Source organism: Carettochelys insculpta, chromosome 2 (genome assembly GCF_033958435.1).
Source record: "Carettochelys insculpta isolate YL-2023 chromosome 2, ASM3395843v1, whole genome shotgun sequence".
Taxonomy (NCBI): domain Eukaryota; kingdom Metazoa; phylum Chordata; order Testudines; family Carettochelyidae; genus Carettochelys; species Carettochelys insculpta.
In genome coordinates, this window is record NC_134138.1 from 250,474,143 (window position 1) to 250,499,761 (window position 25,619).

Sequence of the window (25,619 nt, forward strand, 5' to 3'; positions counted from 1 at the left end):
GACATATTAAGCACTTTGCAATACAAGAAAACAAATGACAGAAGAGAAAAAATGAATGACACCTAACAAGAAAATAGCCATGTCTATACTACAGAGTTTTGTCGACAAGACTCAGGGAGCATCTACACACAAAAGCTGTTTTATGGACAGAGTTTTGACAAAGCACTTTCCCCGATGGTGTTATCTCTCTCCATGTTGAGGAATAACACTTTTGTCAACAGAGTTCTGTTGCCAAAATTGCAGTGTGAACGCTCCAGGGTACTTTTGTCGACAACCAGGCCTTCTGGTTTACCAGGCAGACCTGTTTGCAGAACTTCCAATCAGCAACTCTGTCGAGAGAGGCCAGGCAGTCTGGCTGCTCTGTGTCGACAGAGTGGATTGCTCTTTTGATCTGTTTTTATGTGTAGATGCAGTCTGTCAACAGACGTTTTGCCAGTAGATCTCTTCCAACAGTGACTTTTGTCGACAGATTGCTGTAGTGTAGATGTAGCCAACCTGTTCCAGAAATTAAAAAACAAACAAAAAAATCCCCAAAACTTAAAATGTAAAAACTATATTGTGAAATAACCAAAAAAGAATTTTAAGTTTGTATTTAAAGATGTGAGTGGGCCAGCTGTACTTATAACACAACAAATGGAATAACGCCAAATAAGAGACACACAAGCAATGGCACGCCATTTTGAGACAAAAGGAAGAGGGTGGGTAACAGACCTAATCAGAAACAGAATGCAAATTACAGGAGGAAACAAACATGAACCATATGGAAAAATATTCATAACACATTAGTGTTTAATTAAATAATAAGCTGGAAAGAAGGCTTATGCAAGTCATCCTACGCATATAAAAAGAATATATGAAAAATGTGCTGCTCATAAAACTAGTTAACCTTTTGCCCTCTAATTGTAATTTGAGCAGCCACAAGTTCAGATACAGTGACTTAAAGCTGAAAATAATTATTTTGCTACATTACTTTGCTACTGTAAATCAGAGGCTATGGATTAATGAGTATCAAAATGGAAACTCTAAGATATTGTAAGAAGGAGCTACCCATGATCCAAGACATGAGCCCAGAACTAATGAGTCATGCTGAAGAAAAAAAGTGTAAGAGTGACAGTAACTCCTCTCAAACAGAATATATTTAGAATGGTCGTAAAACTTCCTGTATGAGATTCCTCCTCTCCCTACATAGCAGTTTTTCATGGAAGGTTTTTATAAATCCATGTGCCTGATCCATACAAGTTACACACAGGGCATAGGTCCTCAGAGTAAAATTGTCAAAACAAAAAGCAGTCAAGTAGCACTTTAAAGACTAGCAAAATAGTTTATTAAGTGAGCTTTCGTGGGAGAGACCCACTTCTTCAGACCATAGCCAGACCAGAACAGACTCAATATTTAAGACACAGAGAACCAAAAACAGTAAGCAAGGAGGACAAATCAGAAAAAGATATAATCAAGGTGAGCAAATCAGAGAGTGGAGGGGTGGGGGGGAAGGTCAAGACTTAGATTGAGCCAAGTATGCAGACGAGCCCCTATAGTGACTCAGAAAGTTCCCATCACGATTTAAACCTTGTGTTAATATGCCGAATTTGAATATAAAAGCCAGCTCAGCTGCTTCTCTTTCCAGAACGGTGCGATAATTCTTCTTCAGTAACACACATACCTTTAGGTCATTGACAGAATGGCCCATTCCATTAAAATGTTGACTAACTGGTTTGTGGATCTGGAGTGTTTTGATGTCTGTTTTGTGCCCGTTGACCCTTTGTCTAAGGGAGTTGGAAGTCTGTCCAATATACAAAGCATCTGGGCATTGTTGGCACATGATGGCATATATGATGTTAGTAGAGGAGCGTGAGAAAGTGCCCGTGATTCTGTGAGTAACCTGGTTAGGTCCAGTGATGGTATTTCCAGAGAAGATATGTGGACAAAGCTGGCAGCGGGCTTTGTTGCAGGGAAAGGTTCCAGGACTGGTGTTCCTGGGGTATAGACTGTGGCTGTTAGTGAGGATGCTCAGGAGGTTGGGAGGTTGTCTGTAGGAGAGAACAGGCATGTCACCCAGGGCCTTCTGGAGTGTAGCATCCTGATTAAGGATAGGTTGTAGATCTTTAATAATTTGTTTAATATTTTAAAATTATATATTAAATTATTAAAAAATATTTAAAAATTCGTTTGATAAATTCTTTAATTATTTGTTTAATATTTAAAAATTATATATTAAATTATTTAAAATATTTAAAAATTCGTTTAATAAACGAATTATTAAAGACCTACAACCTATCCTTAATCAGGATGCTACACTCCAGAAGGCCCTGGGTGACATGCCTGTCCTCTCCTACAGACAACCTCCCAACCTCCTGAGGATCCTCACTAACAGCCACAGTCTATACCCCAGGAACACCGGTCCTGGAACCTTTCCCTGCAACAAAGCCCGCTGCCAGCTTTGTCCACATATCTTCTCTGGAAATACCATCACTGGACCTAACCAGGTTGCTCACAGAATCACGGGCACTTTCTCATGCTCCTCTACTAACATCATATATGCCATCATGTGCCAACAATGCCCAGATGCTTTGTATATTGGACAGACTTCCAACTCCCTTAGACAAAGGGTCAACGGGCACAAAACAGACATCAAAACACTCCAGATCCACAAACCAGTTAGTCAACATTTTAATGGAATGGGCCATTCTGTCAATGACCTAAAGGTACGTGTGTTACTGAAGAAGAATTATCGCACCGTTCTGGAAAGAGAAGCAGCTGAGCTGGCTTTTATATTCAAATTCGGCATATTAACACAAGGTTTAAATCGTGATGGGAACTTTCTGAGTCACTATAGGGGCTCGTCTGCATACTTGGCTCAATCTAAGTCTTGACCTTCCCCCCCACCCCTCCACTCTCTGATTTGCTCACCTTGATTATATCTTTTTCTGATTTGTCCTCCTTGCTTACTGTTTTTGGTTCTCTGTGTCTTAAATATTGAGTCTGTTCTGGTCTGGCTATGGTCTGAAGAAGTGGGTCTCTCCCACGAAAGCTCACCTAATAAACTATTTTGCTAGTCTTTAAAGTGCTACTTGACTGCTTTTTGTTTTGATAGTGTATAGACTAGCATGGCTTCCTCTATCTTACTATTCAACATGCAGAGTAAAATTGGAGTTAGAGTGTATGTCAGCACAGCAAAGTTATTTCGGAATAATGGCCGCTATTTTGAAATAACTTTGTGAGCATCTACAAAGTGCAACTGCTATTTCAAAATAATTTCAAATTAGTGTATGGCTTATTTTGAATTTGGTAAACCTCCGTCTGCAAGGAATAGTGCCTTTTCCAAAATAACTATTTCAGAACAGGGGCTGTGTAGACAGGGAATAGGGGTTATTTTGATATAAGCGGTTCTGGAATAGTTGGCCAAGTCTACGCATGCCCCTCACTTTTGGAAGGGACATGTTAATGAGGCACTTCAGAACAGGTTAATGAGGTGCTGACATGCATATTCAGCACCTCATTAGCACAACAGTGGCCAGTCATGCTTCGAAAGTGCTGCTTTCAAAACACAGACTGGCTGTCTAGATGCAGGTGCTTTGAAGTAAACCTCACACTTCAAAATTCACCTGTTCCCAAAACAAATAGGGAATAAGGGAATTTCAAAGTATGGGGTTTATCTGGAAGCGCAGGCATCTATACAGCCAGTCTACATTTCGAAAGCATCACTTTCAAAGCAAGACTGGCTGTCGTTATGCTAATGAGGCACTGAATATGCATGCCAGCACCTCATTAACCTGTTCCACAGTGCCTCATTAACATGCCCCTTCTGAAAGGGAGGGGCATGTGTAGACACAGCTGTTTATTCTGAAATAACACTGCTGTGTAGATCTAAAACACTGGTTGCAAGTGCCTATCTCTTATGTGCTTCCAGGGCTCTGATGTGAAATAGGCTTTATTGTGTGGACACACGATTTTGCAATAAATTTTGTTTATTTTGGGGCTTCCCTATAGTGGGGATGGGTTATTCCAGAATAGCTTATTTTGGAATAATAATTCCAGGATAAGATATTCCAGAATAGCGCTGTAATGTAAACATACTCAAAGTGGAGAATCAGGTCCTGTTTATCCTGGCCATTAAGTTTGTACAATGATACTCTCCTAAATAAATTACAAAATTGGCATACACCATCGTCACAGCTTACTTGCCTTCTAACACAAGACCCATCTGTGACAGCACTGGGGATGAAATAGGAGTGAAAAGTACACAGAACAAACAAAACAGTAGGGAAATATCTGGATATGCATGGTTCTTCATATGCTTACCAAGGTAATTCCAAAATAAAATACCTAAGTCTGACTAGCCCATAGTAGGTGTAATTCACCATGTGGTGCTCAAGGCACTTAGTTTTCACTACACTTGAGACTTATTGAGAAGTCTCTTCTCACTCACTAGAGAGAGATGTAGAATTATTTAATGTTATATAAATTGCATATGACATTTTTTGAAGTTGATAAATATATTTGGATGATAATGTTCAGCAATATTTAATGTTCAGGGTTCAAACACAGAGAATTTCATAGTAAAGTTCTCACACAGAGAAAAAAATTTGAGAATATAAAGTAGATGTAATCCAAGATTTTTTAATTATTATTTTGATGACTTATATAAAGATCCTAAAATATACAACACAATAATAAATACTTATATTAATAACCATGAGCATAAAATATTCCCATTTTATATGGTTTATAGGGCACTTGCAATAACGTGACCAGAATTCTTTCTGTAAAGAAATATGTTTACAAACCAGGCTATGTTTAGAAAAAGCCACAAGGTACATCACTTTGCCCAGACCTTGACAAATAAGTAAACTATTAATTTTGAAGTTCCAAGCTGAACAATCAGATAAAAAAGACAATAAGGTAGTACATGTTTCTTAATTCTTATTTACTATATAGATTAATGTAATTTAAACCTTTTAAGATGTTTGCAACTATTCCATTGATAGGTATCTCATAAAGGAAGTAGTAATATTTAACTAATTGGCCTGTATCAGGAATCAGAAGAGATTCATTGGGCCAAAATGTCGTATCTGACAAGAGTATCTGAAAAATAGCATAGTGAGCACATGGAATTCTTCACAAAAGGCTAAAATATCCACAGTTGCTTGGTAGTTAAGTATAGCAAAGATCAAAAGTTCAATTATCTACTTGTTAATGGTAACTGGGAGACTTTAAATGGTGAGCAGTTGTTGTGGACTAAATCTTCAATGTATGCAAAATCTAGCTTCTCTTTTTTTAGGTCCCAGAGCTTACGGTTGCAAAGTTAACCTTCCAAATGTAAACTAATTCAGTGCTGTCATCATGGGACTACAAACAGATCACTCTAGCTTCTAGTATTATTTCTAAGCAGCGGCACTATGAATTTAAGAATGTTCCTACCAGTTTCACTTCTGCTGTCCACAAACTGGTGGTAAGCGGAGAAAATGACAAGAAATGTCATCTTTTTTCTTTCAGCTTTGCTTAAAAATCTCTGAGAGACCACAGTGCCAAAGGGCACTGCCACTATTCACAAGGACTATGAGATAAAACTGAACAAAACTTCGGAGGTGAGGCTAAGGAAAGTGAAGAATAGCAAGTGATATCCCCCATCACACAGTGCAACCAGTGGGCTGAAGGAGAAGTAAAGAAGCAGAGAAATGATACTTTCCCACAACAGTCAAGAGACTTGAGGAAGGAAATAATCTTCCCCTTCTCCCTCTCAGCAGCCAGAATAAAATGCCTTGACAGGAGTTGCAGTTTCTTTAAAATTAAGAGCCAATGTGATTTTCCCCCCAAAGATGAAAACTTACAAAACAATTTTTTTTAAAAAAAGGCAATTGAAGGACGCATACAAAGGAGAAGTTTAGATTTTCATACACGTTAATCCTCTCTAGTCCGGCACTGTCTGATCCAGCATGATTTCAGTTGGCTACACCCATGAAAAGTTGACATTCAGCTATGTTTCTTGTGGTCCCATAGTTTGTTTACAGCCATCAGTTTTGAGTCTCAGTGTTCTGTGCTATTACTTAGCTCTAATCTACTCTAAATGTCTTCTAAGGCTACGGCTGCACTGTAGCCACAACTCAAAATAACTTGTGTAATTTATTTAGAGTTATTTCAAACTTGGCACCCTCAACACAACACCGAATTTTGAAATAAGTGGCTATTTTGAAGTTTCTGCTACTCCTCGTACAATGAGGGGTACTGGAACCGCTGCTGTTTGGAGCATGGGGTTTAGCTGCAGAATTGCTATTTTGATATACTTTATATTCTAAAATAGCAACTATAGGGTAGCCATAACCTCAGAGCCCAGTAAGCAGTGGAAGTGTGGGTAATGGTGCCAGACACACTGCCGATGAAGAGGAGGAGGTGGCAGGGAGGTAGTGGCAGTAAAGGAGCAGAGGCAGCACAAGGAGCTGACCACATGGTACCAGCACCTGCTGGCTGAGTATAAGCACATGTGCTAGTACCACACGCACCTGCAGTTCAAGCTGTGTCAATTCTTCCAGCAGAAGGGTGAGGAGCTGGAGGAGCTTGTCTGCTGAGGCGGGTTAATTGTGGGGATGTGGTGGGGCAGGTTTGAGACTTAGAGGGGCTAAGTCTGAGGGTGGGGGGCAGGTTTGGGGCTGACAGGGATTAAGCCTGGGGATGTGGGAGCGGGTCTGAGGCTAAGAGGGGTTTATCCTGGGGTTGGGGGGGTGGGTTGGCAGGATGGGGGTAAAGCTTGGGGATGGAGGGCAGATTTGGGGGCTGATGTGGGTAAAGCCTGGAGGGGGGGCAAATTTGAGGGCCAAGGAAGATAAAGCTTTGGAATGGGGAGTGGTTAGTGGAGTGTTCATGCGAACATTGCTCCTTCCTGCTAAACAGCATATCCCCAGGTGCAGCATTGTCCTTGTCCTCATTTACTCTCCAATCCGGGGTGAAAGTGACTAAAACTTTCTAACTGGTAAAAATCATTGCAGCTGTGTTTACACACGCAAGAAACTTTGAAACATCTGACCCTCTTTCGAAAGAACAGGAGGAGCGTCTACACGCGTAACCTGGTCTTCCGAAAGAAAATCAAATGCAAACTTTGAAATCCGAACCCTGACCCGTATCAAAAAGAGCATCCCCTTTCGAAAAACTATTTCAAATGGGTACATGTGTAGACGCTCCATGTCCCACTCTTTCAAAAGAGGAGTCCACCACGATGGAGCACAGGGACACTCTAGCCTGCAGCAGTGGGGCTCTGTGATCCCTCTGTCTGGCTGCCCTTTAAGCAACACGGATGCAGGAACCCCATGGCAGGAAGCTAAAAGCGTGCTAGGAGCAGCCCCATCATGTGTTCCCCCAGCACACCCTCTGCATGGCCCCGGAGCAGCAGTGAGCGACTACCAACAGCCAGCCCCCACAGGAGCCCCAGGGTCCCCACCCCTAGAGCTGTCACAGGGTTCCCAGGGGTCCAGGGCTGCAGAAAAAAAAGGGCCCTCTCCTGGATGGAGCAGGAGCTGAGACACCACCTCAGGTTATGGAAGGTAGAGGAAGTCCTCCATTAAATGGGATCAAGTGACAAAATGCCGCCGCACTCACCCGCCTGGCCCGGGGCCTCCTCATGAGGGGTCACCTGGAGTGTACTGCAGACCAAGTTCTCAGTAAAGTTAAAGAACTGTGCCAGGGCTATGCCCAGACCTGCAACCAGGCCAACAGCTCTGGGGTAGCTCTGGCAATATGCCAGTATTGCAGGGAGCTATGGGGCATCCTGGGGCCCTGGGACAGCTCCCCATCCCTGGCAGTCCTGGACACCTAGGCGGACAACCCGCAGCCAGAGGTGCAGCCTGAGCTGGGACCCAGGAGGCCGAGGGCACCACAGAGTGTTTGAACGAGGAGGGGGACCTCAACGTCCATATCCCCTCCCACTTGTCCAGCTGTGCGACTGGGAGCCAGGCATCCCCAGACATCACCGTGTGGCTCTTGGACACATACATGGTGGGGCATGCACCACAGGCTGCAGGGTGGGGGTGATGCACCAGTCAGCTGGCCACACACAGGACCAGTGGTCCCAGGCTGCACACTTCCCATCCTAGTGTGGTACATGGCATTCTGTGACAGCCAGCACCCACCCCTGGGGGACAGAGCTGCAAACTGTTCACAGGGCAGTGGGTAGTCAGGGCTAGACAGCACCCAGGGACTGCTCCACAAGGGCTGGGAACCCCCACCCGCCCGACATGCCCAACAGCCACTGTGCCATTGGGTGGGATGCTGGCCCTGGGAGGGGAGTGGATCCCACCCCATGGTCATGCTTCCCAGGCCATAATACAGTACTGGCATGCTGTCCTTCTCTCCCTACAGCTGTACCATCTGAACAGCTAGGAGCCCCAGGACCTCCATTGTTCACAAGAGCCCCCCAGCCGATGTGGACGACACTGAGGCCCCACCCCACACGGCGTACCATCAGGGCCACGACTGAAGGGCCCCTCGGCGTGAAGAGGATGACCTGGCCAGATGCCACCAGTCCAAGTGGCACTTTTAGCTTGCAGGGGCGGAGCTGGAATGGTGGCGAGCAGCATGGGACAGGATGCTGGCCACCTTGGAGGGCATCAGCAGCACCCTCAGGGAGCATGCAGCAAATGTGGCTCCCCTCTTCACCCCACTCACCATCCTGCCTGCTGATGCTCCCCCCCGCTGAGCCCCTTCCACAGCCTTACCTGCCAGTGCTCCCCACCCCCTCCCTGCCCTGCCAAATACCCTGAACCTGGGGGATGGGTAGGGAATCCCAGGGCCAACGAGGCTCGCAGCCTACCACCCCAGCCCTGGACTGAGTCCCTTCAGGTTATGAGCCCTCCCGCCCCACCCTTCATACAACATTATCATCCCACTCTCTGTACACAGTTTCCCATTCAGAGTTTAAGTAGTGCGTAGATAAATGGCTTATTTTGCTAACACCAGCACGTGCCATGCTCTTGAGGGGGGTACAATGAGTGGCAGATGGGCGGGTGTAGTGGTGGTGGCAGGGATGGTGAGGGGTGGATGTAAGTGGGGGAAGGGTGTGGGTGTGGAGTGCATCACTTGTATTTCATGGTCCATTTCACTTTTTGATTATAGGGTTCCTTTGTGTTTGGGTTTCAGAAACTTTTAATTCATAAAAAGATTTCTATTGTGATTACAACTCTTTTTTAAAAAAAAAACCTAATGGGCAAATCCCATTTGTCAAACACTGTCACAATTCCATTCAACTCAATGGAGCTCTGGTAACTATACCAGCTATGGATCCGCTCCTAAATGCTGAGCCAAAACTTATCCAAATTTTCAGAAGTATGTACAGTCCAACAATGATAATAATGATGTGACTGTAAACGAGGGCAGTGGCATACAGGCCTGAGAACACACAAATCCATCACTTGCATACACTTTTGAGACAGCAACGAAGGGTCCTGTGGCACCTTATAGACTAACAGAAAAGTTTAGAGCATGAGCTTTCGTGAGTTAACTCACTTCTTCAGAGCATCTGAAGAAGTGAGTTAACTCACGAAAGCTCATGCTCTAAACTTTTCTGTTAGTCTATAAGGTGCCACAGGACCCTTCGTTGCTGCTACAGATCCAGACTAACACGGCTGCCTCTCTGATACTTTTGAGACAGTGGACTGCTTTGCACCTTTAATGCAACATATAGAATAAATACACAGTGGTAACAAATTAGCTTGGTTAGATCAGTTGTGAGAAAGTATTTGAAAAATCTGTGTAATCTCATGTTTCTGCTTTCTCTACACTTTTCAATGCAGAAAAGGTGACCTATTTTTAAAAAACCCGTTGTTTCTACAAAATGAGATGATATATATACATTAATACACAGACTACCAAGAAGGATGTGTTAAGGTAATTTAAGCCCTGAATTTAGTAGTTTTAGGTGAATTTTTAAAATCCAATACAAGTAGAAATGTTTCCCCTGAAATATACAGTGTTTTGTTCAGATTTAATCATTCACAGAAGTGTTGGCAACCTAAACATTATAGAATTGTTTGAGAACATGAGGAAAACTAGAAATAAGAGGGAAACTAATGACCAGGAGTTCTGTGACACCTTAAAGACTAACAGATTTATTTGGGCATAAGCTTTCACAGGCAAAGAACCACTTCTTCAGAGGTATTGTGGATAGACTAACATGGCTCTCCCTCTGATACCTGAGAGAAAATCACTTGTTTTCGTTCTCTAATCCAAACCGATTGAAATATAAAAAGTAAACAAACAGCATAAATGGTGAAAGAACAATTAAGTGTTTAACATTTTCAGTTTTTTAATACCTTGTTTATTAAAGAAACATAAGTTTTTCATTTTAAATATAACAATATTTTGGTATGTGTAACCTCTCCCCACTACCCCTCCCTTTGTAAAATAGAAACTACAGTTTGTTAAAAAGGTAGTTGAAAAATTCTTTACATAGCGGAGACAGCTCACATTTCTTCCTGTTTTTTTCATTCTTGGTTAGAACCCTGTAAGGTGATATTAACATAATTTATGTAAATCATCCTATATTAACACTTATGCTTTGAAGTACATGACAAATCAATTACACTTCATAACTATATGTGGATGGACTTGATGATAAGAGGTAAACGTGGTCTAGCTATACAAGTGGAGGAAGAAATTATAAATATGTGGCATACTTTATGTTTTGAAGCGGTTATGAATACAAGGGGAGCTTCTCTGCTAGTTTGCACTTGGGAAGTCAAACTTAACTCTCTTCTAGGCCTCAGTTAAACTTTTATTTCCTAACACTGAGTGCTTTACTTAGTAAATCAGATCATCCTCTAGGCTTGCCCACCAAATAAATCCAGACTTGACAAATCTCTCTAGTAATTTAGATGGTGCTGGTGAGAGAGATACAAACTCATGTGGCATACACGAGGATCTGGCCTTAGTATCTTTGAGAAAGGAGACAGGTACATTCTGAGGAGGAAGCAGACTCCTTCACTGAATGTAACTTTTAAACTTTCTAAAGTCTCTCCGTTCCGCGGATGACTGGCAGGGGATTTTGATTGGAGAATTTCGCTGTATATTTTTGTATCTGCCAGGCAGCATACCCGTCACACGAAGCGTCCAAGAAAATCCCCCAAGTCCCCTCCGCAAGGTGTGCTGGGGGAGATCCCCCTCCACCGCACCCCATGCGAGCTCACAGGAATCCCCACCTTCCTCGGTGGGGATCCCCCAGCTGCACGCCCGGAGCCGAAGGGCATTCCTCTCCCCTCCCACTCTCGACATCCTCCGCTCCGCCCCCCTGTGCGGATCCCCCTCCCTCATGCCTCGTAGACAGGAGGATCCCGCCCCGCCCAGGGATAACCCTCCCGCACATCCCATAGCCGCGGGAACCCGCGCCCCGCATATCCCACGGCCACGGGGACCCCCCGCCCCACATACCCCACGGCCACGGCATCCTCGGCCCCGCACACCCCACGGCCACGGGATCCCCCGCCCCGCACACCCCATGGCCACGGGGAACCACTCGTGCACACACCATACTCAGTAGCATCACCCGTCCCGCACGCCCTATGGTCGAGGGGATCCCCCGTCCCGCCAGGATGGGGATCCCCCTCACACAGACCTCCTTGTCCTTGGGGATCCCCACGCCCCTTTCGCTCCGCTCCCCCGCTCGGCTCCGAGCGAGCGCAGCCCACACTCTCCCTGTCGCCGGCACCTGAGGCAGGAACTTTTCCCTCTTCCTGTTCAAACGTGCTGCCGTAAAGCACCCGTCTCCCCTGGCAACAAGGTTCCGGCCGAGAACTAGGTGTAGGAAGGTGATGTAAAAGTAAAACCACCCAGTGTCGTAAACCAGGTCCGGGGGGGAGGGGTGGGAGGGGAGGGAGGGGGAGGAGGTGACTGGAGCATTTAGACACAAGCGAGAGGATCATGGCGGATGGCCCCAGGTGTAAGCGCAGGAAGCAGGCGAACCCGAGGCGCAATAACGGTCAGTCCGCCCGCAGGGCAGCGGCCCGCTCCGCGCCGGGCCGGCTCCGGGGCTGGGCCGCCCAGAGTGCAGGGGGGACGGGAGAAGTAGAAAGTAATTTCCCTGCTGCCCCTCGCTGGGAGCCCGGCTCCCTCTGCACCGTTATATCCGCTACCTGGTGCCTCCCTCGCTCCCCCCTCCCTCGGCGCTCGCTCGCTCCCTGCCTCCCTCCTCCGCCTAGTGGTGCTTCCCCGCTCAGCCGCCTGTCCGGGACCGTTACACGCTGCCTCCCCCACCCGCCTGGCAGCGGCAGCGCCTTCCCCTGCGCCCCAGGGCGCGGGTCCCTCTCGCCGGGCTCCGAGCCCTTCGGGGGGCCGGGGGAAGGCGCGGCCGGTCCTCGCAGCCCAACTCCCAAACTTGTTACCTGGGTGCGGGAGAGAGCGGGGCGAGCGCCTCCGCCCCGGGCTGGCAGCGTGCGCGCCCCGGGCCGGAGCGGGGCGCCCCCCTCGCTGGTGCCACGGCGGCTGCCTCTCCCCCGCGGTACTTTCCCCGCGGAGCCGGTCCCGCTCGCTCTCGGGCGGGTGGGAGGCGTTACCTGGGGGTCCCGGGATTCCCCCCGCGGGGGGCAGTGGGGTGCCGGACGGGGCTGGCCCGGCCCGGCGGCGGCCGGGGGGGAGGCACTGTTGCTTGCTGCAGTGTGCATCGATTTGTGTTGATTTGCGGGGAAAACACCCCCTTGCCCGTCTTGGGGATCGCAGGGAAAGGGGCGCCTCCTCCCGTCCCCCAAAATAGCCCCCTTGCTACTTTCGGAGCCGCCTTTCGTGCCTGCAGCACAAGTTTATTTCGGTTCGTGGCCGTTGCCTGCGTCGTTTCTCCTCCCTAAAAAAGTCCCGTTCGCTGCAGGATTGTCGGGACAATTAGGTTTCCTAGGAGTGGCGGGGAAGGGAGGGTGCTGCCTGTGTGGCTGGGGAGGGCTTGCGATTCGATGAAGTTTCTTCCCTTCCTTTGGCTGTGGAGGTACCTGTTTGTATAATAATGGGTGGTAACGGTTTGGCCGGGGCCCCTCTGCTGTGTGTCTGAACTACCGCAGTCTATATAAGGAATTACATTTACATTTCAGACTTCAGGGCTATTTTTTGGTATGTGTGTTACTTCAAAACGCCTTTTGAGGCTCAAGGTTGGGGGGGGGATAAATGCTCATAACTCCTACTCCATGTTTATGTCCAGAGAATAAGGAAACAGCTCTGTTATCGCAGTAACTTTTTTTTTTAATAGGATGTTAAACGGGAGGTTTTGTAACCGTCCTTGGCAATTTTAGGTTTTATGTGGCATTTCCTGTGCAGGGTCACGGATGGGAAGGCTTTCAGCTGTGATTCTTACCGTGTGAAAAGTTTTTTTTTTTTTAAAATATATTTGAGTCAGGATTGATGTTTTTCGCCGCTTTGAACTGTTTAGTGTATAAATGTGCATGTAAACATTGGCCTTTTAAGGCGCTACCAAGTTGATTTGATCGTTCTGAACTCGTGGCTCTCTTATTTCTACTGTGTTGAGATGTTTTTATTATAGCAAGTATCAGTGTTGTTAAGATTGCAGTTTTTAGTTTGTTTTACATCAGTACTTATATTTAGTTGATGATCCTGCTTTATTAAAGGTAAGTTTAGAGAGGGCTTTTCTCCTCCACCTTATTTAAAATGTTGATGATCAGAGAAAGGGGCTTTTCTTATTGCTGACGACATGTGTGTGACATGTGAGTCTGAACCACCCAGTGTCTGTGCAGGAGCAGTAAACATGTTTACCTGAGCAGGAAAGAAAATGGATTTTTATCTCAAAGATCCTGTGATCTGAATATCGTACTCTTAAAGCATATCAACAGATGACTTGAGAAAGGGGGGGATTTTCCCCCGAAAACCTAGCCTTTGGAATCAAGGAGAAAAAGAGGTTCTCGATTGCTGCAGCAAATGGCAACTTGTGCAGGTAGAAAAAAAGATGGTGTTTAGTTTTCTCCTGCATGCATGTCAGTCCCCTCCTGTCTGCTGCTTTCATTCTCCAGGGAAGGATTTATTTACCATGCTTGATGTCAGTGTTTTTTTTTTCTTTATGCTTTAATGTTAGAAAAATAGATTTGAGGCTGTTTAGCACAAAACATTTTGTCTACAGCATGCATCGTCTGTAGAAAACAAAAGGTGTGTAAGACCATTCAGGTACCTTGTATCTTTGTCACTTTTGGCTCTCATCATTGCACCTTTTTATCAGAGTCCCTCTGATTCGTAACAAATTCTGTTGTACAGAATCTAATCTTTTTTTTTAATTTTTACAAATTAAAAATAAGTGATTTGTTTATTGAAGCATGAGGAGAGGCTAGATACTGGATGCTGGATAATAGAGATTTCTTGGCAGTGGGTTTATGTCTGACTTGCAAATATTTACTGAAAAAATGTCAAACCTTAAACCTTTAGCACAAATAACTAATTTGAATTTTTTCTATGGCAAGCTTTTAAATGTATTCTGGCCCCATAGATCATCTTGTTATTTTAGGATTCAGGAACAGTAAGTGGTCTAGCCACTGTATTGCTAGTCATATACAGTAAATTAATTTTCATTCTGTTCTTTTCTCCCTCTACATCTCTTCCCCCTACAGGACATTTTATTAGATGTCAACAGTATATGCTTAGAACACCAAACTGTATACAGTAAACTTTAAAGCTGTTGCTTATGTAATGGAGCAACATACAAGCTCTAATTGATTTACTATGACTTTTGATGCTGTCAATTATGTACTTCTTAAAACCTGTGCTTTTCTTCTTTCTTCCCCTGATGGGAGCCTGAGCTTATGGCTACCATTCTGGTACATTAACTCTGGATGGAAAGACAGCTGTACACTTTTCTGTGTCCTAGAGTTAGTGCCTTTGCTGTCTTTTGAGTCCACCAATACTGAATGCTAATAAAATATCTGTTGCCACTAATAGCTCTCCAGTAGAACCAATATTTGGCACTTTCAGTTCACTTCTCAGTAAACCATTGATTAAAGAACAGCATCATACACATGAAAAGATCCAAAGAATAAATATCTGTGTAGGGTTTTTGTATTAGTATTTAATTACTAGACTATAAACTGAAGCAACACATGCTACAGGACTCTTGAGTGATTGTTTTTCCATTTAACATTTTTGTGCTAGGGGGAGAGGGGCAGGAAGAAGGCCCTGATTCTTCAGTCTGATCTGCATGAACATATCTTTATAGGTGCATAGAGAACCCCTGTGGAGTCAGTGGGCCCTGTGTAGGAACAGGGGTCCAACAGTGCGGCTCAGTATATAGATTCAGGGCCTAAGGGTACTGTTTTGAACCTTTGGCTTGAGGTCAAACCTCTTCAATTACAGACCTTATTTGCATATTTAGTATTCATGTTGCATAATTCTGATTTAAATACCACATAGATATGGTTGTTATAGTAATAATTAATAATGATTAAAGGTGAGTGTCCTTGTAAAATTAAGTCAGAAAGCATCAGCTATGACTTATTTCTCTCTCACTGTTTATTTAAACTTTTCCTGCAGGAAGGCTAAAAGGACAGTCAATCAAAATACAGTAATATTTGAAAAATGAGTTGAGTAAACCAGACACCTTGAGAGTACTACATCTTACACTGAGTACCAGCTTTTTGTGGGGGAAAATATTTTCCCCTTTTAAAAAGTAAATCTCTTGCTCCAAGAAGAGAAATGTGTGAAATTGACTAGCCACACAATGCGGTCATGTTTACAAAATTAAAAATAGGGTGGATTTTTCTTCTAACTTTCAGTTGCAGTAATACATATTCTCTCAATAATAGTCAAACATTTTCAGGAAGTTTTTTTCTTTTAAAAAGACTTGATAGCAACTCTAACCATTTTCAGTTGTGTTTTTATTCTTTTACATTTCATGATGTAATTGTTTTATATATTTTTTGTATGTTAAAATACAGATTAAAAATAACACTCCTTCCAAATAAGCCAAAAGTATGGCAGCTCTGTTAACTTCAAGGTGTTAACAACTGGCAGGGTGTCAGGTGCTCGTGATACTTGGGATACTACATTCTTTTTCGTGCTTTTCTTCCTCCTTTCCCCTCCCTTGGCTACTTTCCCACTAGGTATCATGTTTTCACTCCAACATTAATTTAAACTTGCAATTTGGGAATTGAGGAACGTAGCCCAAGTTAAAATTCTAGGCACAGTGAACAGGTCTGCACAGCCAGCTGAGTTAACTGTTTGAATCCAAAGAAATCCTGTATCTCATGTACACTAAATACTGTTTTTAACATTAGGGAGATAATAGTGCATTTTAAAATCTAAACTAGTTTTTTTAACTTTTTTCTGGATTATTTGTGTCTAGTCCTGTATAAAATGGCTATAGAGTCTGTTATTTGAAGTTAATCAGCTTATTTACTTCTAATAGCAGAAATATTTTCACTTTAATTTTTACAGAGCTTCTGTAAGTGAACTAGTGATATACTGTAATCAATGAGAAAACTGCAAGCAGACAGAACTTTTATGTAGAGGAATAGAAGTAAGTCTGAATCTATGTTACAGAAGCTTAAATTGACTTCCTCAGCTTGTCGTTGGCTTTCTTATAAGGAGCTGAGATGTTTGGGGGAGGTGGGTGTTCAGTTAATTGAATGCAAGTTTTCTGTTTGGAGTCACCTCTGATCATAGCAAATATTCCTTTTAATTGAGAGCATGATTCAAGCCTTTCCATAGTTCTTAGGACTCTGAATCAGGCTCTGTTAGGATGTCCCGGCTTCAGTTGACTCCTGAACTTGGGTTTTGTATTTTCATTGGTTATCAGATTGGTATCAAGTTGAGCCTGTTTGTTTAATAATTCCATGTTTTTAAAAAAAAAAAAAAAAAAAAAAAAAAAAAAAGAGCCTGAACTTTATTAAGTTATTGGTAAATTTATACTCTGTCTTAAGAGTGGACGTTAGAAAGAGAAGGTAGATGAGGTAATATCTTTTATTGGAGCGACTTCTCTTGGTGAGAGAGATAAGTTTCAAGCTACAACCAGCTCTTCCTGAGGAAAGTGACATTAGTGATGATTCATCTCTTCTTACAGGTCTTAACAGAGGATACTTTTATCTTCATATTTTCTATTTATTTTACATGTTTCATGTATTGTGCCTTTGCACATGTGTAAATGGCTATAGAAACATGGGCTATTAAATAAGGGATAGTGATGATTAGTAAACCATTATTTATACTTATGGACCTTTATACTCTTTCATTAGTATTATTTCTTAAAAATTGCATATGCCTGTGACTAGCACTAGGGACTGCAGTTTGGTGGCTTGTTTTTTTTTTTTTAAAAACTGACTAAAATATCTGCTTGAGCAATTATTCAGAATACTTACTTAACGGGAGGAAATGCTGCTCAGACTATCCACATCTGCTGATTTTAAAAAAGCAAACAAAAACAAACCTCAAGATGCTCAAACTTTTAACTGTAGCCACTATGTTAATAAAAAAGTTGCTTTTAGTTACTTGGTTGCTGTATTTTTTTATTTTTATTTTTTTTGCAGAGACTAAGACAAATGAGAGTTTGATTATGCATCTTACGTTGTGTGAGGCACACCTTCCTGTGACCACAGAAGTGCACTGAGTGCTATTAACGCAAATAAAGTTGCTTTGTAGTACCTAAAGGTCTTGGTTGTGGTAGGCTCTACACAAACATGAAAGACCTAGTGCCTGCTCCAAAAAGATAGGGCTCTGGACAATTGGATTCAGTTCCCCGCTTTGCTACTTATTTCTTCGTGACTTTGAGCAAAGTGTCTAAAATTACATTTTCAGTGTTGGGTATCTGCAAATAGTACCAACTTTTTAAAAGTTTATTTTTAGGCATGTAAATAAGAAATTGATATTTGAAAGGTGCAGCAGTCCCACCAGTTACTATTTTGCTGCATATAACCAGACTTTAGGGATTCCACAGTTGTGCTGAACAGGTTTCAAAATTGAACTACTTTGTATTGGTACCTAAATGGTAAGTCAGCTTTCTAGAAAAATATGACTCTGTGTGATTTTGTCCAAGGTGTCACAGGTAGATATGGGGCAGGAATTGAACCCAGATTACTTGACTCTCAATCCATGTTTTGCCATGAAGAGCATGTTTCGTCTCTGATGAAGAGAGGGCTTTTTTAAAAAAATTTGTAGGGTCTGGAATAAAAATTCAGCAAATGCCCATTGACTTCTTAGGAAGCTCCTTTGACTGACTTAATATTTGTGTAGATTGACTTTAAATAACCTTTCACACACCAAGGTGCAGGTATTGGACATGTCAATCTATGGTATTTAACCAAAAACATCTAGAAACTATTAAAGGAAAAATTTAGAACAATTTCTTCAGTTCTGGCTACATTGCAGCCGTAACTCAAAATAACTTAAGCAATTTGCACAGGGCAAATTTTGCAAGTTATTTTTGAGTTACCTTATTTCAAACTGGGTGCTGTCCGAATGGCATTGAAGTTCAAAATAAGGGGCTATTTCGAGATTTCTGCTACCCCTCTTGAAATGAGGGGTAGTGGAAATGGAATGCCATGCTTGTAATAGAACTGCTATTTCAAGTGCGGTGTTTAGCCAAAACAACAGTAGGATAGCCATAACTTTCATGGATGACTCTTCCTATATTGACTTCAAATTTGGATGGAATGAGGAGAGAAATTTCTGTACCTTGATTGTGCTTAGAAACGCAAGCATTAAATCTGTTACAAAACAGAGGGTAGGCTAGGATGCAATCAAATAAAATGAATATAGGAACATCACTGTAAAGAATGCTAACCAGTATTGAGTCCAAATCTTCTCAGCTGCCTCAGTAGCTAGCCTAAGTCTTTACTTAAGGGGTACTATGTGAGTTAACGGGAGAGAAGACTGCTTTAACCTGCCTTTGGTTAGCATAGGACTGTGGCTAAGACAATGTTGTTGAATGGCTGGGACTGGTAGCTGGAGAACACAACTGCCAGAAAAAAAAGCAGCATGATAGGCTTTTTTTCTTTTTAGATGAAAGGAGTTTGGAAAATCCACCTGCTCAGAGTGAGCACAATCAGTATTTGCAGGTTTGTTTATTTTTAAAGTTTCTAGCCCTCATGGCTGCATGCATAGCCTTCCAGGTGTGAACAAAGACAGCATAAATCTGTGCAATGATGTTTTTGTAAACTGTCTAGGCATCTGCAGTACCATCACTGCTTGGTGGGAAGGGAAGAAAGGGAATTGCTCTTTTGGAGATGGGGTAGCAGAGAAGGCTACTCTCAGGGGCAAGGTGTACCCTGGAGCTTGTGTTTGGGCAAAGGGCTGGCATCCAAACTAAAGCTGCTTCTACACTTGCCCTCTCCTGTTGGGGCATGGTAATGAGGCAGTAATGTGGAAGTAAGGGAATATCAGAGGGGTGGTTATGTCAAAGCTGCTCACATCTACATTGTCAATCTGCAATTTGAAGTCAGCACTTTGAAATTTGTGTGGCTGCCACTATGCTGATGAGATGCTGAATAGGCACATTAGCACCTCATTAGCCTGCTTTGAATTGCCTCATTACTATGCCACCTCCGACAGGAGAGGGTGAGTGTGGAAGCAGCATAAGGATTTTGTACACTTTTGGGTGTAGTTGAGCGCAGCATAAACTAATCTCTGGTGATGTGGGGGAATGTATTTACCTTTATTTACTTGAAAGCAATGTACATTTATTAGGGTAAGGAATAATGGGTTGTAGGAAAACACTGAGAAGGGAGTGAAAAATGATTACTTCACTCGTGTATAGAGTATAGATATGGAAGCATTCCAACTGTCACTGAAGTGAGTACCTTGCCCTTTTTTTTTTTTTTTTTTTTTATTCTACCTGGGCGACTTTTCTGTGGAAAATGTACTCCCATCTCACAACATAGTGGAAGAAAAGACCATAGTAGAAAATATCTTTTTTTTTTTTAAATAAGTTGATCAGATTATGCTTTGAAACCCCAGATTTGCTAATCTTTATAATGTTTCTCCTTAGATATTCTTCATGTAAATTGGCAATCTTTTTTTAAATCTCACTTAGCTGTTGCCTCCAATATCCTGACTTAGTCAATCCCACAAGTTACTTATAAGATACACATGAGTTTCTAAACAGCGTTTAATCAGTTTTTTAGCTTTTTAATTTAAATTATAGGAAAGAGTAAAGGAAGTCCATGATTAGGTTGGAACCACTCATTGTTCTATGTTGTTTTACTTCTGTCTTCTTGGTCTCTTTCTACTTCAACCTAAATACTCCTAATCTTTTTAGGGAAGTGTCTTTTGCATATGTATTAATTATTGATCTTTTTGGGCTTTTTAAAATTTTGCTGTGTGTACTTCATTGGCTAGAATAAGTCGTATTAGTCCAGAAAAATGAAATTTCCCACTTGGTCAATGTTACTGACTTGCACTTGGATTAGAGTTGACAGATTTCTAGAAGGTTTATGTGGAACGTGCAGAGCCCTGCTGACAGCCCAAGCCTGGGGGCTTTTCTGTGTAAATGTAGTGTGTGGGACTGCAGACTAAAATGTGTGACCGTCCCACAGATTGTGGGACATCTGGCAACCTTAACTTAGCTTTATGTGGGTACCCACAAACTACCTAGGTATTTACGTGACCACCATTATCATAGCATGTAGCACCTCTGAAGTATTTAAAAACCAGGATGGTGTATGGAACAACAAGAAGTCCTGTGGCACCTTATAGACTAACAGGTATTTTGGAGTATAAGCTTTCATAGGCAAAGACTTGCTTCATCCGATGGATGAGTGAGGGCATGATTTAACAGAGATATTTAAAGAGTGGGATCACAGTAAAAGGGAGGGCCACAGCTGACAAGTTTCTATTCAGTGAGCGGAAAAGGCCCATTATCAGTGGTATGTATGAAGAGAGGTAAAAACAGGTCAGTTAAGACGGGGGCGGGGGGGATATGGCCCATTGTCAGGCTAATGTGGAGATATTAACACCAGATATCATCACAGGACCTAACATTGACCATACCATCAGGGGCTCCTTTACCTGCACATCTACAAATATATGCTGTCATGTGCCAGCAATGCCGCACTGCAATGTACATTGGCCAAACTGGACAGTCTCCATGTAAAAGAGTAAATGGACATAAATCAGACATCAGGAATGGTAATGTACAGAAGCCTGTGGGAGAGCATTTCAATCTCCCTGGACACTCAGTAGCAGATTTAAGGGCGGCAGTCCTGAAACAAAGAAATTTCAAAAATCAAATGGAGAGAGAAATCTCAGGGCTGAAATTTATTTGCAAATTCGACTCCATTGATCAAGGATTAAACAGAGACTGGCAGTGGATCACACCTAGTCTGTTCTGGTATCGCTATGGTCTGAAGAAGTGGGTCTGTCCCATGAAAGCCCACCTAATAAATTATTTTGTTAGTCTTTAAAGTGCTCCTTGACTGCTTTTTTGTTTTGATAGTAAATAGACTGGCACGGCTTTCTCTCTGTTACGTACAAAAGGAGCTTCTCTGCCCTAGGTGTTAACATCTCCACATTAGACTGAAAATGGGCCATATCCCCTGTCTTATCTGCCCTGTTTCTGCCTCTCTTCATACATATCACTGATAATGGGCCTTTTCCACTCTGACTGAATAGACCTTGTCTGCTTTGGCCCTCCCTTTTACGGGGACGCCACTCTTTAAATACCTCCTTAAACCACCACCACCACTCATGCATCAGATGAAGCAGGTCTTTGCCCACGAAAGCTTATGCTCCAAAATATCTGTTAGTTTATAAGGTGCTACAGGACTTCTTGTTGTTCTCGATGCTATAGACTAACACGGCTACCACTCTGATACTTGTCAGGATGGTTTACAGAGTTCCCTGTTAGGGTGGTTGTGTTTTTTGCCCCTGAATCCTTCTCTGTATATTTCATTACCAGCGTAATTGCGCTTTGAATCCACTTTCTCTTAAGGACTTATGTTTTGCACAAGAACTGGCTCTCTGAGGTCTTTGGGAGAGTTAAGGAGGAAAATAAAAGTAGCTAAACTCAAATTTGTATATTTGATTGGTTGAGCAGCAGGAGGTTAATTTTATTTTCTTGATAGGGAAAGACTTCTCCTAGCACCAGGCCACAATTCACATTTTTATAACATAAGGGCTGCGTCTACACGTGCACGCTACTTCAAAGTAGCGGCAGTAACTTCGAAATAGCGCCCGTCACGTCTACACGTGTTGGGCGCTATTTCGAAGTTGAAATCGACGTTAGGCGGCGAGACGTCGAAGTCGCTAACCCCATGAGCGGATGGGAATAGCGCCCTACTTCGACGTTCAACATCGAAGTAGGGACGTGTAGACGATCCGCGTCCCGCAACATCGAAATAGCGGGGTCCTCCATGGCGGCCATCAGCTGGGGGGTTGAGAGATACTCTCTCTCCAGCCCTTGCGGGGCTCTGTGGTCACCGTGGGCAGCAGCCCTTAGCCCAGGGCTTCTGGCTGCTGCTGCTGCAGCTGGGGGTCCGTGCTGCATATACAGGGTCTGCAACTAGTTGTTGGCTCTGTGTATCTTGCACTGTTTAATGAAAGTGTGTCTGGGAGGGGCCCTTTAAGGGAGCGACTTGCTGTTGAGTCCGCCCCGTGACCCTGTCTGCAGCTGTGCCTGGCTCCCTTATTTCGATGTGTGCTACTTTGGCGTGTAGACGTTCCCTCGCTGTGCCTATTTCGATGTTGGGCTGAGCAACGTCGAAGTTGAACATCGACGTTGCCAGCCCTGGAGGACGTGTAGACGTTATTCATCGAAATAGCCTATTTCGATGTCGCAACATCGAAATAAGCTATTTCGAAGTTGGGTGCACGTGTAGACGTAGCCAAGGACAAGAATAAATGAGATCTTTTAGAGGCATTTGGTGATTTTTGAACTTCTTACCACTCTCTATCTCCATTCTTCTGGTTCAGTTCATCCCAAGCCAGCATTTCACACTTCTCTCCAATTATGTTTCATTTGAGCTCATCTCTCATTCTGTCTGTTATAAAATTGGTGCAAGTATCCTGAGATTTCCAGCATACCTTGCTGTTCTTATGTTTCTGTGCTCCTGCTTCCAACGCTTGACATGTGGGACTGGCCATAGACGTATAGTGAAACTGATGTAATCCTGGTCTTTCACTCTGTTGCTTTTGTAGCAGACATTTACAGGAGGTGGTGTGGAGAAGGGTTTAAAGAAAATCCTTGAAGGGATGTTGCTGGGAGGCAAGAGATTGGGATAGTGGTTTCACCAATGATTACATGAACAAACATATCTGTTCTCCTTCTGCTTATTCTAGTGCTGCAAAATTAGTACATCTGGGGCCTGGACTGTGAATGATTCCCATCGTTCTAGGAAACTCCCCTTCACTAAATGGTACTTGGCAGAAGAGTGCTGATGGACTCTTGGACAAAGGTGGCAGCTGTTCCCACCATATTTTTACAGCGGGTTGCCAACAAAAGGAAAGTTTTTGGAAGGAATAAGAAAAATAAGATTCCAGAATATCCTCAGACAAACATGGTAGTGGCTTAAAGGGGTGAGGGAAAAAAATGTACGCAGCATGATGAGATGGCTTAAAGAAAAGACTGAAATTGTTTGGGGCAAGGCGGGAGGTCGTGAATTTTGCTAAACTGAATGAGACAAACTGGAATAGTTGGGAGAATTTTTTTTTCCTGCCAAACTTGCAGTCAATACCAACATTAGAGAATTATTCATCTGAAAATGTTTGGACAGTGGGAGATTTTGCTTCTTACTACCAGATACACATTTAATTTGTTCCTGTGGACAGCTTCTCTCCATACTTAAGGTTCCCGAGCTAAGCCCCCATGACCTTCTTTCAAAACTGTCTTTGGGGGGAGATTTCTTCAAGCCCATGCATCACAGTGGCCATCAGTCAAACTAATTCTGGATTTGACGTCGTCCAAAGCCTGGCAAACATTTTCTTCAGTTCTGCCTCCTGCTCTGCTCTTCCTAAACAGATGCTTTCCTGTACCCATGTTGCTCCAAATATTATCTACCAGGAGCTGAAACAGAATAGAATTGATGTTCAGTCTATTGTTGCTGCTAGGATGTGTTGCAAGTAGCCAAAGCAAATCTCCAGATGTTGATTCCTATAGCAAATGGGTTAGGAGAAAAAAATACATGAGTTTTTGATGTCTGCATATTAACTTTCTCATCAGAAGGGAGCCTTACAGGACCAACATCAATTTCTTTCTGCTTTTGAGGAAGTGTTCTAGATTGTGGCACAGGTGAGGTGCAATCTTCTATGAGATGATTTGTGCAGGGGAATTTCAGCACTTTTGAGTAGTAAAAGGGAACTCAAACACAATTCCAATTGAAAAATTAAACTCTTGCATGTTGCGGATTATATCAATGAGTCAGCTTTACTTAACCTTTTGAGGGACTTCAACTAATTCAGGTACCACCAGTGAATTATATGCTTAAACTTTTGGTACCAGTATATATTAATGCTCTGAATTTCTTGTTTGTAGTTGTTTAAGCTTTATAATGCAATGTATGCAGTAAGATTTCTGCCAATATCTTATACCTCTTATTTCATCTTAGAGATTGGTTTAAACTCTGTTTTCTCAGTTGGTAACAGTAATGATACTAGACAAACCCAGACTACTTCTGTATAAGGAATTTGTTCTAATTTAGCATGCCAAATCAAGGACCCTATAAAATTCTACTTGTGGAATAAAAATCTTCAGTGAGTTATTTGACAGGTGGTGGTGAATATGGTTTTTTGTGTGTGTGTGTGTGTTTTTTTTTTTAAGCATTGTTTTAGCAAGCAGAAACTTTCCATACTATACTGAATGGCTATCCATACCCCCTCAAAATACAGGAACAAATGAAATAAAATGGCAGTAGGAGGCATGTGAAAATAAGTAGCAAGGTGCATTGATTTAAATCAAGATGATTAAAGTCAGAGATTTAACTTGCAATTTAAAGCACCCCAAAATCATTGATTTAAATCCAGTTACCAAAAAAGCCAAGATTGACTGATTAGAATGCACGTAATTTTGGAGTAAGCCCTATTGAACTCATGGACACCTCTGTTTTTTGAGGAAAACAAGTGTAGAATGGGGTTCCCTTGGAAAAGCTGAGTTAGAATGAAGTAAAATAGGGGATACTTACGGCATCACCTTTATGGTCTGTGACCATGTTTTTCCATAATGAAGGGCATGTATTCAATTACATAAAATAAGAAACTGATACTCAGTGGGGTGTGGCAGTTTTTCTCTTGCTGCAGCTTTCTGTTTTACAATCTGAGTGATAGATTCTAAACCTAGTTAACTAATTAAACAATCCATGAGGATTAGTTAAGCTAAACTTTTTTTCCCCTAGCAACATCCAACACAGTAACCAGTTTGGGAAATTACTTGTCAAATCACACTTATGCTAAAAGGCAAAGAGAGAGAGAGTCTTGAAGAATGATGCATTGCAAAGTGAGTTATTTAAGTTACTAACCAGTTGATTCACTCAGCCGTATCCACATCTTCAGCCACATCATTTTCTTCCAATAAGCAGTTTTCCTTATGATATTTCATTCTTGAAACTAAACCCTGCATCTTCTTGCACTGCTTACACTTGACACATTTTCCTTTTTTACCCCAGGAACAAATTTCTACAAAATGTTCCCAGATAGTGTGTGTCTGACACCCAGAAGCCATGATGTTTTTTTCTGTGACACAA

General features: G+C 42.8%; 1 protein-coding gene across 2 annotated transcripts in view; it reads left to right on the forward strand.

Moving 5' to 3' along the window:
• Positions 1–11,882: 11,882 nt before the first annotated feature.
• The window catches only part of ZEB1 (zinc finger E-box binding homeobox 1), a 247,144-nt gene continuing 233,407 nt past the window's right edge, over positions 11,883–25,619 (forward strand). Inside the window, exon 1 of one of the 2 annotated variants that reach the window (XM_074984955.1) lies at positions 11,883–11,956. In XM_074984955.1, coding sequence (XP_074841056.1) covers positions 11,899–11,956 — 58 coding nt within the window. In that variant the 5' untranslated portion in view covers positions 11,883–11,898. Of the gene's footprint in view, positions 11,957–13,695; positions 13,910–25,619 lie in introns of those variants that run through there. The other variant, XM_074984956.1, reaches the window with a different exon arrangement.